The following is a 14,711-nucleotide window of genomic DNA, read 5'->3' as shown; positions in this document are numbered from 1 at the left end:
CCACCTCTGCTGCTGACCTGAGTGAGTCTCTCGCCATTTGGCTGTCTTGCCTAAGGTGCATTAGGGATCATTCCGCACTTGTGTCTCCTCTTGTTCTGAGCCCACGGCTCTTGCCTCCTCTCTTAGACCGAAAGCGACCACCAGATCATCTCAGCTGATCTCCGATCACAGCCTCCTCCCAACACCCACACACTAAAGACAACACCCAAAATGAGAAAAAAGTTTTGCCACCCTCAGATTTCTGTTTCTACAACTGCCCCACGGTACTTGATATTAATATGGAATCTTGTTCTCCTGTAGTTCAAACCCCAGGGCTTCCCAGATCTACATGTTAGCCACGTACCGCCTTGTATCTTTGTAAAGGTTCCTTTCAAGAAAAAAAATCTGGCGTGTAGTTCATCACAGAAAGCACACGGCATTGAGTTTTCTTCTTTTTGTTATTTGTTGCTAAATTATGCAGTGAAGTCAATCAATCCTTATTAAAATGATTATGGCAAGACCCCAGATGGAGTAATTTGACAGCTGCTGCACACTTTACCATCACAACGACACCGTTCTTGGCAGCTTCCGCCAAAGAGTGTCAGAAAAAAGGCTTAGAACGGGGGGTAATTACAGTATTATGCAACGTAACTGGAAGCCAAGAGGAGTCCCTTTAAGAGAAAGCAGGAGAGAGCATGTGTTCAAAGAGAGTGGAGTGGAAGCCCACTTATTCCTTTCTGGGGCCTGTGTATATTCTTCATCTCCTCTAGAAACAGAAGTGCCCACATTCAGTTCTGATGCCCACCCACAGCCCCGCCGGCATCATTTCTGCAGGAGAAATGGAACAACACAACATTCCTAATTCAAAGGTCTCTCCCTCCTTGCGGGATGAAGAGGAACTAAAGGGCCTGTGTCCAGATTTTGACTTCAGGTCAGGTTAAATCCTGAGTAATTCCCCTCATCAGTGCTCAGGATCTAGGACCAGCAGTGAAAGCCCCTCCTTAGCTTTCCTTGTGAAGAAAGGTAAGAGCAGAGCTACCCAGTGGCAAACCGCTCGATCCATCACACTCTCCAGACTCCTGAATGACAGAAGATAATAATAACACTTTGCTCTTCTATAGTGCTCGTCCTCTGTGGATCTCCAAGCACCTTACAAAGGAAGGTGAATATCTTTAACCCCAGTTTACTGATGGGAAGCAGAAAAATTATGAGATTTGCCCCAGGTCAGGGGCATAAACAAAACCCAGGTCCCCTAATTCCCAGTCTAGTGCACTATGCACTGGACCAGAAGATTAACTGGGGCTTTAGGAAAGCCAGGAAGGGGGGGTTCCAGGGCTCATCCCATGCATTACTGAAAATAATCACACACACCCCATCTCCCCTTTTCCCCAGTTTATGACTCAACGTTGCCCAGCACTCATATGAGGAACGTGGTGGGAGGCGAAGCTAGGAAAAGAGAAAGAGACCAGGCAAAGTTGATGGGACAAATATCAAGTTCCCCTTTCTGTATAGCAGAAGGACACAGAATGGCTGTTTGAAGTAGTCCTGCAGTTACCATATAGTGCACCACGGGACCCAGAGAGTGTGAGCCTAAAGCCAACCAACTGTCCAGCCATAGTTCACTCTTACTGCAAGAGATGGCTTCCCCTGTCTCAGAGAGGGAGTGTGGGCAGTATGGGAGCCTCAGTCTGGCCACCTCGAGGGCACAATGTGTGCCACGCCTCTTGGCACAAGCCTTCCCCCAAATAAACCCCAGCAATTTCTCTGGAAACAACCCCAGTTAAGAGAGCAGCCCAGCCCCTCTGTGCCTGGGATGCCCCTTCCAGAGCTGCCCTCTCCTCGTTGAAATCCTCCCTGCAGCCAGAGCTCTTGCCAGAGAGCTCATAGTTATCCACAGCTGGGGAAGTCCGGACAGTTCAGAGACACCTCTGCACATTGCAGGAAAGCATCAGAGCCCAACCAAAGCCAAGCTCCCAAACTAGTGAGGTACATGGGCTCCCCAGCCTGGGTCTCACTATTCACTTTGGGCTGCAGGCATCAGCATGAATTGAGCATGAGAAGAGGAGAGCGCAGTGTTCGCAGCTGATGTGATCACCAGGGGTGAAATGCACCCTCCAGGTAAGCCCATGGAGTGCATTTCACCCCAAAGAGGTGGGCACGAAGCTCTGGGAAATGCCAATGCTTCCAGCCAGGCACTTTCCCTGTTTCCATGTTGTACCTGCCAATCCATTTTCATTAACTTCTATTTCCGACAGAGGCACAGTTATTACTTACATCTCCTGGCGGACTCCTGGGCCAGCTCCAGCCGGTAAATGGAGAGACGGTTTACACCTCCGCAGACATTGCTCTTCTCTCCCTTGCACTCCATGTTACATTCAGACTCACTCACATTTAAGGCTTGGATTTTGTGTCCGCAGTAACATTCTGCACCGAACTCCAACCCGGCGTACAAATAACCCCTGCAGGTAGAAACCCCAGTCAGAGCCGCATCCCTTACATAGTGAAACAACAGCGACAGGCGGAGGGAGGCACCTGGCCCAGGTAAACCTACTGGAATTCAGTAGAGCTACTGGGGATCTGACCCCCTGAGATCTTGCACCTGCCAGAGAGGGCGGTTCAAATCCCTAATGAGATCAGTGGTGGGCAAGCAGTTCAAGGCACTGGGAATGTCAGTGTTCCCCAGTGCGGGACATGTTTAATCTGGAAAGGGTTGAGGTTCCTCAGAGTCCACCGCACGAGACAGACATGGTGGAAAAGGTCTCTCCTGCATAAATTCTCCCCTCAACTCCACACAGTGGGTTGCAACTCTTGCTATCAGCTGAATCCTGAGCAGTGCTGGCCTCTCCCGCTCACTTTAGCAGGTCTCAAGATTTGGCCCTGTGTGTGCAGATATCCCACAACTATCCTCAGCAGGCCTGTTTATGCACAGAGAGTTTCACATGCAGATCTGCAAGGGGAATTTCACTCAATAGCTGGTGGATTTTCCTTCCAAATGTGCCCATCACAGGCACATCCCATTCCAGGTGGCTGTGGGGAGTGCACTGCCATGGCAGGTCGATGCTTTTCAAATCAAGAGGAGCTGGTCTCAAAATAGGTGACGCAAAAAAAGTTGCACATTTTGGAAACCTCTATTAAGACCAGTTTGACTTTCCTAAGCCTGGTCCTAATCTCTCTGATTTCAATGGGCTTTGGATCAGGTCCTTAATGGTGAGCAATGGGTGCTGGGGAGAACACACCGCGTAATCTCTACCAGGAAGCCCCAAGTCACATCTGTTAACTCAGGCATCCAGATTGCATCAGGTGAGCCATTTAAACTGACCAGTGCACTGTTTATCCAGTATTTAGCAAAATCAGGCATGATTCTGATCTGACTTCAACAGGTGCAAATCAGGAGTTTAAGGAAATGGAGTTACACCAGCGTCAACTGGGTATGAGATCAGAATCAGGCCCATTGAATCAGAATCAGGCCAGCCTGAAATCCATTGCTTGGCTGTTGCATCAGTTAAGCTGGTACATTGATTAAGAAACTGATAAGAACAGCCATGCTGGGTCAGACCAATGTTCCATCTAGCCCGGTATCCTGTCTTCCAACAGTGGCCAATGCCAGGTGCTTCAGAAGGAATGAACAGAACAGGGTAATTATCAAGTGATCCATCCCCTGTCGTCCAATCCCAGCTTGTGACATTACCAGGATTCTAAAGCATTTAGAATAACCTGTAACAATTCAGCCACTCTAGAGTCAATCTAAATTGCTCCAAGTACTGGGCACCATGGAAGAGCAGCTTGCCGCAAGCCATTTTAGGGTTCTGGTTGCCACAGCCGTCATGATATAGTGAAAGTTCTCTGAACAAGAGTGTGTTTGATTTTTTTGTATGTGTGTGTCCATTGCTGATGATTTACTAGACACCAGCTGGAAGTAGCATCACTTTAAAAGAAAAAGTGCTTAGTGCATCTTATAGATCATAAAGCAACAGACAGCAACATTACTTACAGGCAAAAAGGACATTATATGTGTTGCAGGTGAAATAGTAAGACTTTACAGGGCCTCAGAGTTGGAAAGCTCCACTAGTTGATACCGATTGGGTTTGAAAAGAAGAGATTGCAACATGATCTGAACCAGGAGTGGGCTTGAAAAGTGAACATAGAGATGAACCCCCTTGTCTTTAGAGACAAGGGTCAGAGCTTGCCACAGAAGTGGTGGCATGGTTCTCCAGGAAGATGCCAGCCATGCAGCAATTCTGCTGAGTAAGAGAACTGCTGGGCAAACTCTCAGATTATTTTATTAGTGGTAGTTGTCGAATAGCAGGGCTGAGCTCAATGCTGTGTACACCTGAGAATTTAAAATCCTAATAATCTTGTGGTGTATTGTGAGGCAACTCAGTCAAGAGACACACTTTGTTATCCAGTCACGCTGGTTCTCAGCACTCAGCCGGCAGCTACACATGTGCAAAATTGCATGCACATGAACCTGCAACTGCATTTGTCATCTGCAAACACCTGTGCATGTATCAATGTTGCATGCATCTTTTCAATTGTCTAATGGCTGCCCGGGGGTAAATCTTAGCATTTGCACCCACGAACCTAGCAGGAGGCAATGTTCCTTTCTAAGGTGCAGGTGCTAACACTTGTGGACTCCCAGGTGTGAGGCTGTGTAAAAGGCATGCAGAAGCATTAGATGTTCTAGCAGGTGTTTGCCCCTGCAAAGGGCAGGCACAAGTCTGTGCCCATCCAACCAGGTACTTGCACAACATGCAGTGAGATGGAGGTGCAGCTGCATGTCCAATATAGTTTGGACCAATGGGTGATCATTCAGTTCCTATTCTGTCTCCCCGCCCTGGTGCTGTGGCCGTTGCAGGGAAAGATTGCAGTCAGGAACCGGGGATCAGCAGGCAGGACTCCACTTGCTGTATCAATGGCTGCACTAATGGAAAAGCTCAAGAATGTCACAGGCATATGTAGGCCCCATGTGCTGGGCTTTGGCCTCTCGACTTTACAGAAGACACAGGAGTGAGAATGTCTGCTACGGAGCCGAGAGGAGGGATTGTCTGGCAATACACCTCTACCCCGATAGAACGCTGTCCTCAGGAGCCAAAAAATCTTACCGCATTATAGGTGAAACGTGTTATACCGAACATGCTTTGATCCGCCAGATCGTGCAGCCCCGCCCCGCCGGAGCGCTGCTTTACCGCGTTATATTCGAATTCGTGTTATATCGGGTCATGTTATATCGGGGTAGAGGTGTATACAGCCCCTCTTCAGTGCATGTCAAAGCCCTGGCAGAGGAGGAGCTGGTGTGTGGAACGTTGACTGGCTGGTGGAATGTTTAGGAGCAGCAAATTGTTTCCAAATTCCTTTCCTCGCTCTGTGTTAATTCGTCCCTCCAGCTTGACATTCAGACACGAACCTAAACAACACTTAGCTTAAAGTTCTGATCAAAGGCATCACGGAAGGAGCCCCCATGTCTACTGACACTCTGGATGTGAGCGATTTGGGTTCAATCCCCCCTTCCCCATTATAGACTCCCTGGGTGACCTGGAATAGGGTCAGATTTTTAAACAGTTAAAGTGTTTACAGATGCAGATAGGTCCCCAGTAGGATTTCCATAACTGGTTTCAGTGGGAGTTGGGTGCCTAATCGCTGTTTCTTTAGATGCCCCAATTCCTTTAAAAATCTGGCACTTAAGATCTCTGGGCCTCAGTTGTTATCTGAAAAATGGGGCTAATGGCACTTCCTTACCTCATCAGGGTGCTGGGAGGGAAAATATGTTTGTGAGATGCGCAGAAATTATGGTAATCGAGGAAACAGAATCCCATTATATATCTGCAATGACGCCTGGGGCAGAAGAGCTTTTCCAGGCCACATACGTAATAAAAGGTTTCAGACGTTCATTCACCTGGAGATCACTGTATTTTCCCCACCCTCTCCCCAAAACAAAAAGAGATTCGGGGTGAGCAGCAATTACTGCTATTGAAAGGCAACATCGAGCAGCCTGGAAAGATGCCGGCTGTCTCATGCGAAACCACGTCACTAACCCGTGTCCCTTTTCATTTCACGACTGTGACGTGCAGCTTTGCCCACAGTGCAGTCGTTGCACTAAAAGTGCCTCCTCCAGGCCTGGAGATGGGTCCTGTTTGGTTCTCGTGCTGTGTAAAGGGTAACCCTGTGCAGAGGGCCAGCGTGCGGCCTGTGCAGCACTGTACCCTGGGCTGAGGGCGTAGGTGGCACTGAAGGGAATTTCATCCAAAGCAAATGGGCTTAAAAGCAGGGTAGTTTGGGGAGGTTGGAAAATCTGGTCAGTGGGTTTTGATTTGCGAATTCAGCAGCGATAAGCATCCCTGTTCCATTTTATTCCAGGCTCCACCATGGGCCAAATTCCCTGCTGGTGTAAATGGGTGGTATCAAGGGAGCTGTTCCAATTTACCCCAGCGATGAGTTCAGCCCCCTGTTTGGATGGCGTTCAGCAAAAGGGCCCAGGCTCCCCTCTAATCAGGACACCATTTTCATCCCAAATGAGGAACATCAACTGCCCTGGCCTGTTCCTGGTGAGAAAAATAGGGTCTTTCAAAACATCCCAGAGGGCAAGGGGGGGGTTAAGAATGGGGGTGGGGAAGAGACAGAAGGAAAACGGCCAAGAAACTGGAGTGCTTGAGCCGACAAGAGAGAAACGCTGTTGATGTGCTGAAATTAATGAAGACTCTGTGTTCATTTACCACCCTACCGTTCGGCACAGTTGTCCTGGCAACGGAACACTGTCATCTTTTTGTAGTCGAAGAAGGACACGCCACGCAGCGCCCGTCGGCGAGTGTTGTCCGCATAGCAGCCAATGTATTTTGCTGGGGAAAAGAAAGAGAAGAAGAATTCGGCTTGTTACGAGACTCCCAATGTCTCCCCCTCTCTCCGAATCTGAGCCGCTGGCTAAATATTATTTTTCACCGCTTCAATATGAGTTAGTTCAGCTGGCCTAGAAATGCAAGTCAAGGGGAGGGGAGAAGGGGAGCAGGAATCCATCAGTGAAGCACCCCCGTAGGTGCAAGGAATAATTACACAGGCAAATAAAGCATGTTTCCAAGAAGGAAGGGAAGCAAAATGAGTTTTTCAGAGCCCGGAAAGGCCAAATGCTTAACTGATTTGCTTGTTTAACTCCAGTCGCTGCATGTCCGGAAAGGAACCACCACTAAAGAAACAGCCCATATTTCAGAGGTAGGTTCTGCGCTCCTCAGCAGCACCGGGCTCAGGGAAGGGGCTCGGGGTTGAATTTGGGGAGGTAATTTGCGAAAAGTTTAGTTTGGGAAGCTGAGAGGCTGATAATGCAGAGGCTAAAACACAGTCCAGACGGGGCCTGATTCATTGCTGCGTTACTCTGGTTCCAGGCTGGCAGAACGCCATGGCAGTAAGAGCCCTCCCAGCTGTGCAATCAGAACTTCTCGGCTGGGTTCTGGAGACAACCCAGAGCCCAGCTACTTGCTGTGCATCCTGGCTCCATCCAGGGATGGGCACAGGGGGCTAAACATCCCAAGCCCAGTGCTGGTTCTCTCGATGCCATCCCACCCTGGGCATCCCCACAACCATTGCCACATGCAATGTCCTCTCCATGGGCCTGATCCAGAGCCCTGGAATTCAGTAGAAAGATTTGCTTTGTCTTCCGTGGGCTTTGGATCAGGTCCTGTATCATCATATTCCCAGGACATGTTGTGACTAGGGGCCAGACTAACTCCCAAGACTATCCAGTGTGCATAGGGAGTGCATTCCTGCTCCCCTCTCCACAGACATGGCCAAGCTGCGCCCACCAAACCTTCTCCTTACTTCCATGAGTGCAGGAAATGTGACTGGGGCTTAGGATTGCCAGCTGTCTGGTTTTTGACCAGAAAGTCCAGTTGAAAGGGAACCTGTACAGTGTCCAGTCAGATGTACTGACCGGACACCAAAAGTCTGGTTACTGCAGGTGGAGGGGCACTGGGTCATCAACCCATACCAGCCCCTGCTCAGCTGGGATGGCCTCCTACCTGCATCTCCTGGGCAGACAGGCTGTGTGTCAAGGGCTGCAGCTCCCAGCCCAGCCCCGGAGCAGAGGGAGGCCAACTGGCATGGGGAGGGAGGTGGAGAGGATTGAGTGATGAGGAAGGAGGAGAGGGGAGAGCAGTGAGTGACAGGAGGAATGGAGAGAAGCGAACAGGGACGTGGCCTTGGGGAAGAGGCAAATCAGGAGTGGGGCTTTGGGAAAGAAGCAGGACCAGGGGAGGTTCTGGCGCTCCTGCTGTAGTTTCCAGTTTTCAGAAATTAGAAAGTTGGCAACCCTACTGGGCTGCTCCTTATAAGTGGACGATGTAGGAAGACTCCTTATCCCTCCCCCTACATACACACACATAGGCCATGGCTACACTAGAGAGTTGCAGCGCTGGTGAGGGGGTTACAGCGCTGCAACTTAGGATGTGGCCACACTTGCAAAGCACGGCCAGCGCTGCAACTCCCTGGTTGCAGCGCTGGCTGTACACCCAGTCGAGCCTCGGGTATAGCGATTCCAGCGCTGGTGATCCAGCGCTAGTCAGCAAGCGTGGACCCCACCAGCGCTTTTATTGACCTCCGGGGTATAAGGAGGTATCCCAGAATTCCTGTCCACAACAAACTGGAAGAAAGGGGGAGCTCGGAGTTCAGCCAAACTGCTTATTTAAAAAACAAACACAGCTCCTGTTTGCTGAGCGAGCGGAGGCAGGCAGGGGAATTACTTTGGAATGTTCACAGCTGTTTGCTTGAAGAGAGAAACAGCACGCTCACACGGCAGGGGGGGAGGGGGCAGTCCATGTTGAGCAGATGCTTATCTGGTCTGACGGCTATTTAGGAGTGCATAATTTGCATTTAGTGAATGAGAGAGGGGTGGGGGAAGGGGTCAGAACTTTTAAAATGATTGAAGGTAGGCACTGTGTGTCTTCCAGTCCTTAGAACTTGCAAGGCAGGGAGCTGAGAACAGTGTCAACTCCAAAAATCCAATCTCTCTGTCTCTCCCACGCTCCCTGTCACATTCCACCCCACCCCCCTCTTTTGAAAAGTACGTTGCAGCCACTTGAATGCTGGGATAGCTGCCCACAATGCGCCACTCCCAACAGCGCTGCAAATGCTGCAAATGTGGCCACACTGCAGCGCTGGTAGCTGTCAGTGTGGCCACACTGCAGCGCTGGCCCTACACAGCTGTACGAACACAGCTGTAACTACCAGCGCTGCAGAACTGTAAGTGTAGCCATGGCCATAGACATGCACACACACAAACCATGGACCAGGTGCAGTGCAACTCTAAATGGTTACCTGCTGTTTGTTTAAATAGAGATGATTCTACTGCTAATGGGGTGACGGGCACTAACACTAGATGGGTAGCACAGAGAACAACTGCAGGCGTTGCCATTTCACAGCCGTTGGCTTCTCTTTCCGAACAGCCTTTTCGTCCCTTTGACATTTTGGGAACAAGTTTCCCTTTTCATCTGCAGAATCCGAGCCCTGTGCATGGTCATTAGCATCTCGGCTGCTTTCTCTCCCTTTGTTCAGCGCTGGCTTTTCCCCTCTCATTCTCTTTCAGGGATCAGCTCCTGGGGGAAGGGGCACGCAAAGGGCAATTGACTGGCAGGCTCTGCTGCTTTGCTGCTGGCAAAACTGCAGCACTCGGCTGCTGTGATTTGTGCTGCTCAGTATTGCCAAGAATGGGACGTCTTCACACACTGCCCGACATGAGCTGTGTAGCTCTGTCCGTCTTTTCCCCTTTTCTGAAGTTCTCCTCGCTGTCCTCTCTTCACTGCTCCTTTCAGGTCAGGAATTACCTTGCTCACAGAGTTTAATGACAGAATATTGCCTGGCTCCAAATCACTCGGTGGGTTTTCCTTCCTCTGATTATGTAGCTAAGTGCTTTGCCAGCCAGCCGAAGGGGCACCCTGCAGGCAAAGGGAAAGAGGTCTACCTCCAAGATGCACCATGGAGATAGGTGAGGGTGTGGTAACAGTAGGCCTCATTCCACCCAACTCTCAAGTGTGCTCATGTAAACCAGGAGTAGCTCCATTGTCGTCCATGGAAGTACTGGTGTATGTGAGAGGAGAATCAGGCTACAGCCTGTGTCCCAGGATGAACCACAGAAATAGGTCCAGTGGCAGGTGGATGCAAAGCCTGGGATGTGTAGTGCAAGATGCAGTATGGGAATAGACAGGGGACATGAACACAGAGGGGCCAGTTCCAGCTGAGCTACACTTGGTGCAAGAACAGAGAGGCAGCAAAGGCAGATTCAGATGATGTTGCACTTCTATGTGTTCTTGGCCTGGCCCCCAGCATGAGTTAGAGCAGCCTCAAGGCTGCTCTAAATTACACTCAACTTCAACAGCCCCTATAATATTATATTCTATATTTAAGCTTGGAAGGATTAGATTTTTATTGGTCAATGTTGATTTCACCAAGCACACTCAAACCACGAAAAGTAACTCCATTGATAATCATCTACATTTACAGAGAGGCAAAGTAAGAAAAATGCTGCTTGAGAACTTAGAGTTTGATTTAAGGACGTTTACTTGGTATATTTTGACAGGTGATGTTGACAGTTTGTGTTTTAACAGTTCTACAGCTTTAACTTTTTCAATTTCAATGTCTGTTGTCATTAAATAATTATTGTCTGACCCACCCCCAATTTCCCATGGAAGTTTAAATAGATCAAAATTGTATGTGCAACTTTGAATATTTAAATGGATAAAAAGTGCTCACAAATAAACATCAATATTATACTTTGAAATTATATTTTAAAAAATGAGTTCTGCCAAGCCTCTCTATATAGGTTCTTGTACTGCATTCACCCCTGTAGTGTCTGAGTGCCAGCCAGTAGAAAATACATTGCAGCAGCTGAGATTAGCCAAAGCAGGAAAGTGCTCCAGCTATATCCCCTAGGGGAAAGGGGAAAGAGGAGGATAATAGGCTGGCTATGTAAATTGGACACAATCTGGGCAAGCCCTACGCTCAGTATTTCCCATGGAAAGCCCCTTTGGATTAATGCTGGATGGTGAGAAGGGGCCATAGGGCCACACACAATTGAGATTTGGTTCCTTATTTCAGGCACAGCCTGAGGATGGGTGTGAAGACAGGTTTTGTATCCCAAGGTTCGGCATGGGGCACATAGCCAGGTGCTTTCTCTTCCTTGTGGGTTTGCAGATCGTGCCACAGCTATACAGGTAGAGCAGGACACTTTTCAAAGCCTGGGCATTTGCATTCTCTGTCCCCTCGCCCCGGTTTTCACCCATTTCTATGGGCAAGCCTGTGGCTGCAGGGTTCATTCTGGCTCTGAACAGTAAGTGTGCATTCTGGAGAGTCTAGGGCGTGCCCCTTGCCTGAAGAGGGCACTTCCAGTATCTGCAGGCACAAGCCAATTGTGGGTGTTTCGGCTCAGCTTATCTTTACCACTCCCCGCTCTTCACTCTCTCTAGCAGCCTGATAGCACTATCTAGCAAGGGATGGATTTTCTCTGTACCTATCAGCTAACAATATCCCAGGTCATTCAGAGCAAAGGCTCCTTGTATTTGGAGAGTGAACAGTTGTTTCAGGGCTAATTCATAAAACCCATAAGCTATGTACTATATAATTAGCGCCGTCCTTTCAAGGACTTGCCTTACATTAAAAAAAGAATTACGGCAGCCAAGGCTAGGAAGATGGCTCAATCCATCATGTTTAGCACCAGTCAGTTGATTCTCCGCATCCCAGACTGAGGCAGAATACCTAGCACTTCAAGTGAGAAAGCCAAGACAGCACGGCAGAGATGCCTAGGAAATTAGTGCCAGCAGGCACGGCAAATACTTGGAATCAGCTGGTGAGGCTGAGGCTGGTCCCCCCACCTACTGTGCACAAGTCCCATCAGCACCATGGAGCTGCAGCAGATAAATCACTGAGTGCAGGTGTAACCCTCTGGTGAGCATGTGTCAGAGGACCCCCCGCTGTGCAGCGGAAATGCATTGTTACATGGTTTCTTTAGCTCAGGCTTTTAGCACTGCAGGTTGCCAGTTCAATTCCCGGCCTGTCAGCTAAGATGGCAGCCATCACACATGCTTGGGCAAAGATGTCTTTGGAACAAAGTCATCGGTGCTAACCGTGAAAGACACTCCCCTCACTGATGGCAGCAGGCTTGGGATTAAACCCAGGTTTTACCCCATCAAAGTCAACAGAAGTCTTTGCCTCAGCAAGGGCTGAGTAAAAACACACTCAGGTGTTCGGGATTTGGCCCTGCCTGTTGGTTTCAAATGCTGCACTAAGCAACTTAAATCCTGCACCTACAAAAAGATCTGTCCATTGTTTTTCGATTTGTATGTAAAAACTACATGATTTCCCTAATGGAAATGCAGCAATTCTTAAAATTACAGTAAAGTCGTCATATTTTTTCATAAATTTACCCATAAACCACAGCTAACTTTAGAACTGAGGTCTCACTAGTAGGAAAAATGCTCGTACTAGAAGGGCTTGGAAGAAGAAAAACGGGAAAAGAGAATAGAATAGTGGTGAATCAAATGAATTTTAAAATATTGAAGAAGGGTCAGATTCTGAACAAGGACATAAATCAGCACAGGCCTATTGATGTTAGTGGAGCTATGCTGAGCAACATCAACTGAGGATCTGGCCATGACTGGATGAAGCAGCTTTCCACATCAAAGGCTGAGATGGCAATAAATTGGAAGGAGAAACTGAGGTGCCTCTTGGTCTTTGCTTTTTATTTTTATTGGTGCATTTGATTGTCACCAGATGCTGCAGGCTCAGCCTCTCAAGGAGGACATTGTGCACTAGGCAAAAGGGTGAAATTAACCTGATTGCTGGGTGACATTTACTGTAAGGGGGCATTTGCTTACTAGTCCTTTTTACCTTGAGTTAACTGATTGCCACTTCGCTCAGCGCAGTTTACACCTTGGTAGAAGCAGGTGTGGACACTCTCCAAACATTTGTTCCAGGATACAAACGTGTGTGTTTTACACGAGGCTTGGGTAGGGAACAAGGAGTCATGGAAAGGCAGCCTGCTTGGTGCTCCATCTTGCATGCTGCAGAGAATCACCGAGATGCTCGAGGGCCTAATGCACAAGGATGAGTCTCTGAAGAAGCCCACTCCGTTATTCACTCTGCAACATGGAGCTCTTCAGAAACAGGGCCTGGAGCCCGGGAGTTTCTAAAGCGTAAGGAAGTCAGGCCTGGAATTCTGTTAGGTGGGGCTTTCTGTTCTCATGCATCCCTACAACAATCTCTAGTCTAGAAGATACATCCTGAAGTGTGAGGTCTGATTCCCCCTAGCCTAGCATGCACAAGGACAAATGCTAGCAATGGACATAAAGTTACCTAGCCCATCTTAAAACCCAGGCACAGCATTTGACTCTGACCTCCTGTGCCCGGAGATGTATTTGTTTTTCTTTGTTCTAAAGGCAAGTGGCTTGGGCAGGTGGAGAAGCTGGAGGCAGCTGGACCAGGCAGATAGGAAAGGTCAGAATTATTGGACAATGCAAAAGGAAGTGGAAGACCCACTGGGCCAGGGAGGGAGAAAGGCGAGTAGGAGCAAATCTGCAGTAGGCAGAGTAATCTCTGTGCTAGCAGCACCATGCACATCCTGTTCTTGCTGCATCATGCAGTGACAATCCTGGGCTTATGATGCTCTTAAAGGAATGTCAGATTGGTCGTGCCCAACAAAGGAAATTTGCTCCCTGCTACAAGCCATTGTTCGTGAGCAAATATTTTCACCCTCCACGACTTTAATTAAATGTTTACATTGGTTTTAAGTTATGATGAGCAGAAAAGCATTAGATACTTTATGTAGCTTGTGCATCATCTAAGCTCTGCTCCTGCAAACACGGATTCATATGAAGATCTTTACTCAGGAATGAAGCCAATAAGCTACTCATGTGAGTAAAGTTATGCAGGATTGGGGCCTGGATGATGTTGTACAAAGGGAACATGTTCCAGCTGTGCAGGGCACTAGTCCTAGTGTGACCTATGGGATAAGTTTCCAAAGGGAAGTTATTCCAACCTCTCATTCTACAGCCAGAGTTTTTTTATTCACAATTATTTTTTACTGCCAACTCTGCACATGGAATCCTGTGTGCAAATGTATTTAGTTAGGTCACTGTATGCGTAATCAAAGGAAGGCAGTTTCTGTCCCAGGCACTAGACACCCTTCATGAAAAGCTACCTGGCACACAGTACATCTGTGAAGGTAGCTGTGTATTGTCACAACTACCCTTACAAACACAGGCACGCTTCAGTGGAACTGGAGGGGCATTTGACCAAGCCCACAGGCTCACAGCATTTGATCAAGAAGTCCTAGTTACTCTTCCATCTGTGTCAAGGTTGGTACTTCCAGCTCAGGATTTACATGGGTCATGAATAATACATATGGGAACCATTACACTTGCCTGCACACCTCATCGTTTCCAAATAATGAGGCTGCCGAAGGTATGGGTGTCTCTCTCGTGGTTGCGTATCTGCTACATTAATCACCAAAGAGAAGCCCATAGCATAGCTTTATGTAGCACCGTGGGAAGGGAGGGAAAAAAGAGAGCATGAGCTAGTGGCAGTCACAAACACGGGGGCGCTCCGGATTCCACAGGGAAGGTGGGTAGAGTTTGACAATCCGGCCATTAAGTGGGTTGCCAGCTGCCATATCCTTTAGGAAATAAAGCTGGATTTTGCAACCGGGCCTAGAGGCATGAGATGCCCAACTCCTGTTGAGCTCTTGAGCTGGTGCCTAACTC

General features: G+C 48.5%; 1 protein-coding gene across 3 annotated transcripts in view; it reads right to left on the bottom strand.

The window, feature by feature from the left end:
* The window catches only part of WSCD2 (WSC domain containing 2), a 148,068-nt gene that overhangs the window by 56,990 nt on the left and 76,367 nt on the right, over positions 1-14,711 (bottom strand). For all 3 annotated transcript variants that reach the window (XM_050924211.1, XM_050924213.1, XM_050924212.1), the window contains 2 exons: positions 6,698-6,812; positions 2,254-2,438 (listed from right to left, as the gene is read on the bottom strand). In XM_050924211.1, coding sequence (XP_050780168.1) covers positions 2,254-2,438; positions 6,698-6,812 — 300 coding nt within the window. The remainder of the gene's footprint in view (positions 1-2,253; positions 2,439-6,697; positions 6,813-14,711) is intronic.

Source organism: Gopherus flavomarginatus, chromosome 15 (genome assembly GCF_025201925.1).
Source record: "Gopherus flavomarginatus isolate rGopFla2 chromosome 15, rGopFla2.mat.asm, whole genome shotgun sequence".
NCBI lineage: Eukaryota > Metazoa > Chordata > Testudines > Testudinidae > Gopherus > Gopherus flavomarginatus.
This window is presented reverse-complemented; position numbering and strand designations above follow the sequence as displayed.